A 12,572-nucleotide genomic window follows, 5' to 3' on the forward strand; every position below is an offset into this window, starting at 1 on the left:
TATGACATGTTTTTTTGGCAAGAGGTGATTTGTGACTTGCTGATTAAATGGTAAAAGGCGATTTGGAGCCGATTGTAACCGTACATGAGAAATTTTGTAAGGGTTGGTTTGTGTAAAGCAAAAGCCATTGCATTTTGGATTGTATTTTAAACAACTTTAAAGAGAGAAGGCAACCTTTTTATTTTTATTTTTTTAAATGATAATCAAAAGACAATATAGTCCGTAATTTAGTCACTGGGACGCTACCCTCTTTTCCCTGCCTGCATTTTGTCATCCATCAATGCTTGGATCTTCCCTTTTTCTAACCACATTGAAGAAGAAAAGCAGCTTCTTGTCCACAATGTCCTAAATTCATCTTTGGAACAGCCCGAGTCACAGCATTGCGAAATCATGTGAGCCGGGGCAATTATCCGTCACGAAAAGAAGACAGCGGAGGCTTTTGTTTGCGCCATTGTCGCTGCCACGCGGGCCACCCTCATATTGGCTCGCTCGTCCAACGGGAGACGCTCGCTGCCATCAGGCCGGCTTTTGTTCCCGCCGGCAAATCAACCGACTGCGACATAATGGACCGCTTATGTGTAAGATCACCGAGGTTGCCCGGCGTGCCCCGCGCCGGCTGAGTCACGGGCCTCGTGCGTCGTCCTCACACTTTCCCGGTGACACATTTCTGTTTATGACACTGGGCCGTCATGTGACTCGCGTCGGGCTTGCATCATCACGGAGACGGGGTGTTATTATGTGTGCTGACTTTGCACTTCGGTTGCTTAAACTGGACCGACCCGTCACCGCACAGTCACAGGGTTCCATGAGGATACAACTACAGTTTTCCCATGCTATATCGCTGTTTATCATACACATACCCCCGGCTATATCACAGATTTTTATTTTTTTTTTGTGGCACACATTTGTCTCTTGCAAATATCATCCACAATGTTGCTGATTTTTTATTATTATTCATGATTTTGGCTTCTTTCTCAACAAAATTGAAGAAAAAATGATTAGTTTGCCAAACGGTGCAGCATTTATGCAAGTTCCGACGTTGTCAAATACCCTGAATGCACCATGTTACTCACCAAGCAAGAGTGTGACGTTATGTGATTCTGCCCTCTCTGAGCGTGCTTTAAAAGAAACCCCAACTGTAATGACAAGTTAGATCTATATTATTTAATTGGTTGCTACTAACATAACTGTGAGATTCATTTGCAACCCAGTCAGCATCTGGTGTGGCCACCATTCGCCTCGTCTTGTCCAACAATCTTGTTGGTTATTGCCAAGATTTGAAACTATTTTCCCATTAGCATGCTAATAGTATTTTACATTGACTTTAGCATTAGCAAAGCATGTCTTGTATTTTAATACGAAATGTGTGTTTGCTCTATATTATTTATTTGGTTGTTACTAACATAACTATGAGATTCATTTTTCAAAAATCATTTGCAGTTTAACACATTTTGTAGAAACTTTATTTGGACGTACGCCGCCATTGTGACTTACGTCACAACACATTCAGTGCGTAGCGGCTGGCTGAAACGCCTATAAAGAAGCAAGGTAAGCCTCGTAGCGTTCCTAAAGAAACAACATGCGATCGGGAGAGTCACCCTCCCCCCTACGCATTCAAGAGTTCTGATCGTCTCTTTAGGAACGCAACGGAGACTTACCTTGCTTTCTGTATAGGCGTTTCACATTGCTCGGCACGGAATGCGTTGCCACGTAAATAACAATGGCGGCGTACGTCCAAATAAAGTTTCTACAAAACGTATTAAACTGCAAATGATTTTTGAAATATGAATCTCACAGTTATGTTAGTAACAACCAAATAAATAATATAGAGCAAACTTGTCATGACAGTCGGGGTTCCTTTTAAACTGTTTAATGACACCCAAGTTGGACTTTCCTGTAAAACTGAACACACAACAAAAAGAATTACACACATTTCATATTAAAATACAAGACATGCTTTGCTAATGCTAAAGTCGATGTAAAATACTATTAGCAAGCTAATGGGAAAATAGTTTCAAATCTTGGCAATAACCAACAAGATTGTTGGACTAGACGAGGCGAATGGTGGCCACACCAGATCCTGACTGGGTTGATGACCAAGTAGAATGTTATTGGAGGCAGCCAGAGGCACACCTGTGCAATAATCAGTCTTATCAGCATCTTGATGTGCCACAACTTTGAGGTGGAGGGGTTATTTTTGGCAAAGGAGAAGCGCTCACTCAGATAAGAGATTTAAGGGAAATTGGCCCTTTGTGGACATCTTAGGTCTTTGAGTTCAGGTCATGAAAAATCAAAGGAAAAACAAGTGTTTGTATCCTGTTAGGGTGTTTGCTGTATCTATTCAATATCAAGCTACTTAGAGGACAAGTTAAAGCAACTTCACAAGCACGTAGAAAATCACCGCTTGTCTGTCCACATGCGCCTTTGAACTACGACTGAGTGTTTATGCTGCAGCGTGATTAAAATGAAGCGATGAAGGGGGGAGGGAAAAAAAAAATCAGCGGTCAGCTGTCTCTGCCAATGATGTGATGATCTGACTCCCTTCTTTTTTTCATTTTTTTTTTTCATATAAACTGTCAAAGCAATTTCCAAAGTGTGTTTAGGTTGTTCTTGTGCCATTTGATATTAAACATTTCCCTCTTCTTTATTTTTCTTGCGACTCCAAAAACAGCCCTCCAGACGCCACAAAAAAAAGATCAATAGAACACGTAGATGACCAACACTGGACTCGAAAAGTCAAATGCAAACATTTTCCATACTCGCAAGATGAGTCACTTCTTCAAAAATCGACTTGGTTTTCTTCATCTGCTTGAGTTTTGCAGTAAAATTTTCCATTAACTTCTTTGTTTCCAGTGAAAGCAGCTCAATTGGTCAATTGGTGTTTTTTTTATTTTTATGCTAGAGCATACAGAAGGCTTTGATGCAGCTTCTGACCTGAAGAGGTCGCTTAAAGCAATGGTAGTTATTACAAAAAAACGGCCAGCAGGTGGCAGCAGAGTATAAGAGATCAGCCAGGGCCAAGTTGCAACAAGCTCTTTTTGCCAGTGTTCTCAACAAAGGTGTGCATAATGATGAAACTTAGCTATATTCTAATGCTAATTGCTGCAAAATGAAAACAGATACAAATATACTTTTGGTAGGTTCCATGTTTTTATAGCAATAGAATAGAATATTCTGTGGGCCTTCCAAAATCAGTCAATTTGTTGAGGGTGGGGGCTGTATATCAAAAGTACTGGTGGAATCGATACTTGGTATCGGTGACTACTCAAGGGTTAAGCCTACTTATTCTGGTCTTGGTCTGAGAAAAAGTGGTATTGAACATCCCTAACAAAAAAGCAGAACCTGTTTTGAGTCATGTCAGCGTCAGGTTTTTTTTTTATAAGCAAAAGGGAAAAATCAATGAAATTAGGATATCAGATCTTTGTGAAAAAAATATGCATTTTCTTTTAAGGCCATATCGCCCAGCCCTATCTTCCAGGCTGGCTGTCATTATCCACTCACACGTTTCCAGAAATGAAAACAACCTCCTTCTAAACTGAAGTAAGGAAGGAAACCATAGCGAGCGCGTGTAATTTTCAGCAACACGTGAAACCTCTATTATGTTTCTGCGAGGGCTTGTGATAACAACATTGAAGGTGCGTGCATGTGTGGTCCCGAGTGGTAGAGCGGCAGGGTGGGCCTTCCAGAACCCAGACCAGAACTCACGGCGCGTCCAAGCTCTTCATCTTCAACTTGAGTCGCTGGCGTATTCGGCCACCGGAGGAGAAAATCTTATGAATTAAATATTATATTCCGGATCGTATTGCAGCCTTTCACGTGAACACAGCTGTCAGGAATTGTCTCGACACAGCAGGACTCCCAATATCCCCCCCCCCCACCCCCCCTCAATACCATGCCCTGTTTACATCAAGCAACGATTTAGAAACGTTAAACCCGCGAAAACACCGGGTTTCGCATGAACTCCAGACGTCGTCGCAAATGCGCTCTTGCGTGACTCGCTCGGCTCCTCTTACGACGTAATTGTCCCAAATCCCCTCCAATCAAGAACGTTCGTCTTTGTGTTTTTGCCTCCGCAGGCCGAAAAACAAAAGCAGAAGCCTGGCTTGGCATGTGCCCACCGCCTACATCAGACCTGGGATCGGTTGAGCTCAAACTCCATGGTGGAGGTTTGGCAGGATAAAAGTGAGTTAACACCAAACCCAAACAAGGCTGTGGTAAAGTATAAAAACTTCTTTTTTTTTTGTGTACTTTATTGGTATGTGTTACTGATTTTCACCTATTGTGGGTTATTCAAAAAAAACAATAGCTTTATATATACCACACACTTTAAACACAATCAGACTTATTAAAACACACTTGAACTTCAAAGTATAATTGAGCACCTATTCTGTTTCTGTGACTAAGAATAAATGGGAGTTTTCCCTTCAGCTATTTATACGCCACTTCTCGCTTAAGTTTATTGTAAAACTGACTCATAATAAAACAACAGTTTGGTAAATACAATTTGTGAATTCTCCAAAAAGACTTGGTTGTGTATTGCCATTCCCAGATGACATTTCCTTTCAAACTAATCAAAACAAAGAAAATTTTAAAATCGATCACATAGCCTAGTTTTTCAGCCCGCTAGCTCAATGCTAACGCTAAATAGCATCTATTTTGCAGAATCTAAATGTTTCTTTACAATATGCTCTGTGCACCCCGGCTAGTCCAAACAAAGCATTCTGATTAATACTGTGTTTGTGGAATATAAATTAAGCAGCAAAATCCACCCGTTTGTATCCATGTCAATGGGCGGCCATTTTGCCATTTGTTGTCGATTGAAAATGATATCACAGTACCGAAGAGTTTCTGTAACGACCGTGAAGCTCGCCAGTTTGGCCATGTGACATACAAGCTGAGCGCTTAGGCACTGTGATGTCATTTTCAGTTGGGCACACCAGGAGGAGTAGCACAATGGACATTTATGTGACGCAGTGTGAATTTATGTATTTATTTTTCATTAGTGGTGTCAGGTGATTACAATCTTTAATTGTAATTAATCGCATGACTTCAATGGTTAACTCATGATTAATCGCAAATTTTATACATGTTCTAAATGTACAATAAAATGCCTACTCTTGTTAATCTGAAAATGTTAAACTCATAGAAAAATGGCTGCATTTTTTAGTCATTGATACAGTAATTTCATAATAATTCCTCGAATTTAGTTTAAATTAAAAAGATGTACTGTACTGTAAAAAAAAGTGTGATCTTGATTTGTGTCGGGGTCATATTTCTGCCACTAGATGGCATAATTGCATTTGTAAGACATTGGTGACGGCTCAGTGCATTTTATCTAATCTTTAACATGAAGTAACTTGTGAAATTCTGCACATTTTTAAAATTGTAAAATACAACTTGACCCCAGTCTCCACAAATAGATGCATTATTATTACATTTATTACTGTTACATTTTGACATGGACGTGTCTGCTGCGTTGCGACTGGCACAGGCTTTCCAAGGGGCGGTCATACAATTAAATTTTATAATATTCGTGGCATTAAAGGAATTTTAAATTAACTCAAAATTAACACAGACATTTTGACACCACTAATTTTTATTTTTATTGATGTCATTACTATATGTTTTTCAAAAGTACAATATTACGGTGTGCTATTTTTCCTCATTAAACTATACATATAAAATTTGAGCTACGAGTGGTCATGGAACATATTAAACTCGTATCTCAAGACAACCCCTGCACACGCAATCAAGCTAACTAAATATTAACAGCTTTGCGTGTGCCACTCAGGATGTTTCCTGCCACACCAGTCAGCTTTTCTGATTTATTTTTCATTCCGTCTTTTAGGCTGGGTCGTGACGTCCAAATTACCCTCCCGTCAGATTGCTGGTAATTTGCCGCGCTCGTCCATCCCGCACCTTTAACGCTTCTGACAGCGGGGCATCCGATCTCGTTGGCGCGCGGCGCTAAAAGTTGTTATTCGAAAGGCTAACGTTTCCAAATATCCAGAAAATACAGCGGGGATATTTTTAGCGGGAAAGGTAAACGCCACGGCTGACACCACGCATTAAATCTCAGAGTGGAAATAGCCGGCGTGCGTCTGGTCGATGCCCGGGGCGTGTTTACCTGCTGCCAACAACCGCATGGCGAGGGCCAATCCCGAGCTGGTGCTGTGACCCGGGAGGCATGTTCTTGTTTTAGACGGCAAATATTTACCGAGCGCCCCGCGCCAAGGTAAATTCTTCACGGCGCAGAAATACGGTAAGTGGCGAGGACGTGAGGAATTGCTGGGCGGCTCGGATTTAACCTCATTATACTTTATTGTCCTAAAACACACACACATGGAGGCTATTAAACTGTGTTTAATCACGACTAATTGGGCCCCCACCGACATCAATTATACAAATAACTATATAAGATTTCATAGCTCATAAATATGGACTTTATTGATTTAAGCAGGGGATTTAAATACTTGATAATGGAACAAACCTCATCATAAAACCTGATACCTGTAGGAGATCTGTATAAAAATACAAATATCAGTCGGTGGCCCTCCAAAAGTATTGGAACAGTGACGTGAATTCATTTTGAAAGCATTTAGGTTTTCCATCTAAAAAATGTATATGAGACATGAGCTCTTATTTTTCAGGAAAACTTTTTCACGTGAGAAAAAAGGTAAAATGACTTACGTGATATCTAATAGTGCTTGTTCCAAGATGACTTCTTTCAGCTTCTCTTTTATACATTCGTAAGTCACACCCCATTGTTTTTAATGTTTGTTTGGAGGGCAGAATTTAAGACAGGTTTTTGGTTTTAAGTAAGTATGAGGTGTTTTTGAGTATGCCACCCATCACTCTGACAAATTCAAGCTAACATGAATATAAATCTGTCTCGAAGTAAACATTTGCGACCAGCTACAAGAGTTAGCTACAAGCTACAAGAGTTAGCTTGTCTACAATTGGTAATATACATTCTATAGATTTGCTACCAGGAAGGTAGCTAGCAAACTAGCATGGCTAACATTTTTATTTTTATTTTTACAAGAGTGCCACCCGTCACCACTCTTTGAGAAATGCAAGGTAAGGGTAATTTATTACTATAAAGCTGCCTTGAAGTGAACATTTGCAACCAGCTAGAGGAGTTAGCTTGTCTACAATTGGCAATTGGGGATTGACGCTCTACCAGAAAAGTAGCTAACTAGTATGGCTAACTTTTTACTTTTTTATTTTCTTTTTTTGTACCAGAGTGCCACACTTTGAGAAATTCAAGGTAACGCTAATATATTAAAACCTGTAAACTGTCATGAAGTGAACACCAGCTACATGAGTTAGCTTGCCAATAGTCGATTATATCAATTCTATAGACTCGCTACTGGGAAGAGAACTAGCTAAGTAGCATAGTTAACATCAGTTGGTTTCTGCTCCGATGTTACTTCATGAAGCAGAGAAGTAGCTACTAATTTTTTCTGAGAAATAAGTACTTTACTATTGTACTACATTTGGATTATTAATTTTCTTGGATATGTGGATTGGAGAATGAGTGAAGAAACGTTTACTAATGTGGCTACGGTACACGCATAAAGGAAAAAAATTTTATACCCAACATTTTTCCCCCAAATTATTTTAATTGCAATACTATGAAACCATTATGTTTTTAATAAAAAAAAATTACAGCTTTCACACTGGCCCATGCCTACTTCACACAGTTGGGTCTGAGATCAGATTCCAGCCTTAGAACAGTGAGGCAAATCTGTCTGAATAAATAAAATGCCAGAAGAGAGAAAACAATGCATAACTTCTTTTGAATAATATCATTATCTTTGTGTTTTCTCTTAGCAAAGCAGATGGAAAATTGTTTTTTGTGGGGGGGCAGTTTTTTTTATTTATTATTATTATTATTATTATTAAGCATTTCGGCCAGCCCAAACATTGAACTTAGTTACTTAAATCTTTGTATAGAATTTCACAATTTAAGTTAATTTTAATGCGAAAGTCAAATGAATTTGGAAAACCCCTGTAACTGTATATTTCGCCCCTGGCATCAAGTCCTTCCCCTTTTGGCTTCTTCTGCTGAGTCACCGGCAAGTCAGCGACTCGAACCGACTTTCTCGCCTTCATTCCACCACACATTCCCGCGGCGGCTTCCGCGCGCACCTGCCGCGGCTGCTCAAACGCACACCCGCGGCTGGCCAGATTGCAGAAATTGAAAGTCATTCTGAATTTGGGACGCGACGGAGCAACTTCACCCCCCTGGGAACCAGCTCCTCACGAGGGACACGCCCCTTTTTAGTTTTTCACCACCTCTGCTTACAGAGTCTTACTTTCGCTCCGTGCGCAGCGAGAAAACCGAAGCGGAGCCTCCTGACATGTGGGAGATGGGCGCGCTCGAGCCCGCAGCCTGGAAGCAGCGCCACACGAGGAGGAGGAGGAGGAGGCAAGGGAGGAGAGAGGGAAACCACAACGAGGGTCCGGCCCACCGCCGCGGTGACGTCGCGGGGGCACGTGAGTGAGGCTCTCCAGTGACGGCGCGTGGAGGGCAGGAAAAGCACTTTTTAAAGCCGCTGGTGCCGTTTTGGGGTTTTTGCGCGAGGTGCTCCTCCAAAACAACCACAGAACCACAGACGCGCGGCTCCGGGCTTGGCGTGTCCGGAGCGTCAATGGTTAATGGTCGCGGGCCAGCAGCACCAGTCACAAGGACGGCGCTAAGCGAGTAAGTACGCCGCATCGTCTGAAATTTTTTTTCCCTCCGCCATAAAAACCAACGCCGGCTTCTTCCTTGTGGTCATCCGAATAGTTGATACGTAAACGCATGTCTCGCGGCTTCCCCAATTTATTTTTTCACCCCAGTCCTCCTCCTCCTCCCCCCCCTGGTGACATGGTTTAGGACGTGTCAAGGGTCACGGAAACCGCCGAGCAGCGAGAGCTGATGCCGGCATGGCGTCAAACAGCCTCTTCAGCACCGTCACACCATGCCAGCAGAACTTCTTCTGGGGTGAGTAGCGCTTTGGTTCCTTAGCTGGGGGTCTTCGGGGGGGTCTCCGGGTCAGGTGTTGCGGATGTGAGGGAGTCGGTCGAGCATCCTGGATGACCAACACGAACTGCGGTCAACCTGTTTTGCGTCGCACACGCCAAAAGCGTTCTCATCTCGAGGAGAGCGTTCAGATGTGTTGTGGGCAGATTCAACTTTTCGGAACCAGGCGAATGTTCAAAATTTTAAGGATTTGTTGCTTGATTTGTTGATTTGTTGATTTGTTGTTACTGCAGCGAGTCAAAACTGTAACATAATTGTGATGTTCTCATTTAATAGCCTTTAATTTGCTTTTTTTTAGCCTTTAATCTTCCTCTCGGAGTTTTCATTTCCATCGCAGTGTCGGAGTCCTTTTTAGGCGACATAGCTTGAGTTTCAGGAACCACATTTTGGCACCTAATACAAAAGTCAAAGCATGAAAAAGGAGACTGTCGTCCCATTTGCATGCCTTTCTTTTGCTTTGTACTGTATTCAGCCTGCAAATCTAATTTAACACAGAAGAGGCGTTTATTTATTTACACTTTGCTTGTGTGACATGCGGCGGACAAATTAGCATTTATTCCCGAGACTGAACTGATTTGTACACAATGCAACATTCAAAGCAGACAAAATGATGACATTCCAATTTGCAGTGCAGTAACCAATCGAAGCTTCTACCTCTAAAATATATATATATTTTTTTAAAGACTTTTTGCGAGACATACCTGGATTTTCAGGAAGCACATTTTGGCAGCATGCAATATGAATGGATTTGTCCAATTTAACACAACAGAGGTCCCTCTCAAAAATGTGTGAAACTTGATGAAATGGTCAATTTAAGGACACGTGCACCTTAAAACAGTGCAGGAGCGACGGGACTATTCAAGTTAAAAACACACGAGTTTGTTCAAAGCAAAACTACTAAAAGGCGTAAGAGACCCAAAGGTGGTAATTATATATGTGCATAAAATAGCTTTTACATGCTGATGTCGTTGCTGTTGTGGTCTTTTTTTGCTTTGTGGCGGTTGCATTCTAAATCCCCAAACTTGATTCAGAGAGATTGCTGATCACTTATTATCTTCATTTTTTTTTTTCCCAGTCTTCTGCGCGCTGTAATTTACGGTGCCCCTTTTTCTTGTGGTCTTTTCGCCTGTTGGCGGCGTCTTGACACAAAGAGCTCAACATGAAACGTCAATGCTGTGCAAATTCATGGAAAGTCCCCCAGCTTCATTTTGGAAAGATTAGAATGCGCTTTAAACAGTAGCTTAATGATTTTCAGACCTGTGTGAATTTTTTTTATTTTTTTTTAATTTTTTTTTTGCTGTTGTGGCGCCTCAGCACAACCAACTCGGTAGTGCAAATAGTTTTGTTTGTTTGAGCCGTTGGGGTTTGCTTATGAAACAGAAAGCAATGTGATGATTATGCATCCAAAGACCGCTCATTTCTGAATTAATTTGGAATTAATTTTATGGCCTGTTGTTGTGGCCTTTTTCCATCTTGTATAATGGAAATATGTGGATGGTTATCTAATTTTAGAGTTCATTTGGAAAGATTGGGATCCATTGTTATTTCTTTCACTGCCTTTGACTGCCATAGATGTCAAATATTAATGATAAACCAATGCTTTTTTTTCATGGCCAATATTGAGAAAGCGGATATTTGGAGCCGATACTGGTTTGCAAATATTTACGTAAAATTTTGAAGAATACAACTTTATTTAAATGCCTTCAAGAACATATTTGCTAACCAGCAATCTTTTTTTTTTTATCTTAGAAAATGGACATCTTTGTTTAAAAATTATACCCCAAAAAATACAGGGAGTTTTCAGGCTAAGCTGTTAAATGAAAATGACAGTAAATAAATTGTTCCAATTGTTCCCAAAAGTTTTCTACTGTAAATGAAGTTTTCATTGACATTTTAATCTTTCACTCATTATTTTGTTTATTGTGTGATAAGTCCAGAAAATAAATAAAAGTGCATCCTCAGCTGACAATTTAACATCTTTTTCATTGATCGCTTACTCGCCGGCTTCCAAAGGCCAAATATCGGCCATGATAATCGGCCTGGCCAATAATCGGTCTATCACTATCGAATAACTCTGACATCCAGGAGGCCTGGCAGTGAAAGAGTTTACACGTAATCATTTTCTTGTTTTCGTAGTAGATGTTGTCTTTTGTTGTTGTTGTTCTGGCCTTTGCGCATTGCGGCGGCGTCTCGAGACAACCAACTCGATCGGGCAAATAAATACTGCACGAGCGCTCACATTTTAAACAAACATTTACAAGCCCGGCGTCTCTGCTCGCTGCGTATCCCGAGCAGCCGAGTCCAAATCAAATATCTCCAAGATGTTTGTCAGAAGTCTCCCGACTCGCCGCACACATCTGCTGCGGGCCTCTCCACAGAAGCAGCGTCGGCTTCTTAATGCGCTCCAGCGTCTTCCACCAATCACCGCCGCCTATTACCGCGTTAACCTCGCACCCGCGGGGAGCGAGCGCGGCAGGAAATTGAAAGCAGGATGATGCTCAGGTGCGATGGGGGAAGGACGGAGGCGGCGGCGGGTGCGATTCAGGACGGACGGACGATCCGCCTATTGATTCTCACGGCGTCCTGCTGATTGATGTCGCCTCCGGCGCCGTTTTACGATCATCTGGCTCGTAAATCTGTCAGCGCCGCCACGAAATGTCCCTGGGACCACCAGAGTGTCGGGCTGTGTTTGTAATTTGAAAATAAAAACAAGTATTATGTATCACGGGGAAGGGGGGTAGGAATAGGATTGGTGTTCCAAACAAAACAAAAAATAATAATAATAATAATCATTATCCATGATCCTATCAATAATTAAACGTTTTGTGTATGTAAATGTCATAGGCTTTAAAGATTTTCAAGGTCAAACTCGTACGAAAACAAATGAATATTTTAGTGGAAAGAAGTTATGTTATAAGAATAAAGTTGTATTTTTCCATAATAATAAAAAAAAAAGGACTATATTGTCAAGGGGTGTTAGAAAAAATCGATTCAGCAATATATCGCGATATTACAGCGTGCAATTCTCGAATCGATTCAATATGCGGCCGAATCGATTTTTAAACATCAATTTTTTTATGGGAATATTCAACAAAATGTCTTACTTAGGGTTAGGATTTACACATTAAGCATGGAAGAATGTTTTATTAATGAAACATTAAACCATAATATTTGATTTTCAGTGCTGTTCAAAAATTTTCATACAAATCTTACAGTGTACATGTACAAGTTTACTGATTAGTATTTTCTAAATTGGAGTTTAAAAAAATCGCAATAATCAATTTATAGATTTCTATCGGGATTAATCGAATCGAATTGTGATATGAATCGAATCGCCAGGTACGACGCAATTCACACCTCTAATGTTCCCGAGCATACACATTTTACTCTTGAAAAATAGGACTGTACATCAAAAAACATTCAAGTCAATAAATATGACGTTATTGGTGTGATAAGTTTTTTTGTTCTATATTAAAAAAAAATTGAAATCCTGACTTTATCCGATTACCGGTTTGACGGTTTACAGTGGTTTGTAAAAAAG

The 12,572-nt window shown here is 40.8% G+C and overlaps 1 protein-coding gene across 1 annotated transcript in view; it reads left to right on the plus strand.

Annotated features, from left to right (window-relative positions):
• runx2b (RUNX family transcription factor 2b) overlaps positions 1-12,572 on the plus strand; it is a 131,186-nt gene that overhangs the window by 75,846 nt on the left and 42,768 nt on the right. Inside the window, 3 exon segments of the mRNA XM_077552379.1 lie at positions 4,077-4,182; positions 8,314-8,710; positions 8,885-8,992. Of these exon segments, the coding sequence (XP_077408505.1) occupies positions 8,935-8,992 (58 nt within the window). The 5' untranslated portion in view covers positions 4,077-4,182; positions 8,314-8,710; positions 8,885-8,934.

Source organism: Vanacampus margaritifer, chromosome 19 (assembly GCF_051991255.1).
Source record: "Vanacampus margaritifer isolate UIUO_Vmar chromosome 19, RoL_Vmar_1.0, whole genome shotgun sequence".
Classification (NCBI taxonomy): domain Eukaryota; kingdom Metazoa; phylum Chordata; class Actinopteri; order Syngnathiformes; family Syngnathidae; genus Vanacampus; species Vanacampus margaritifer.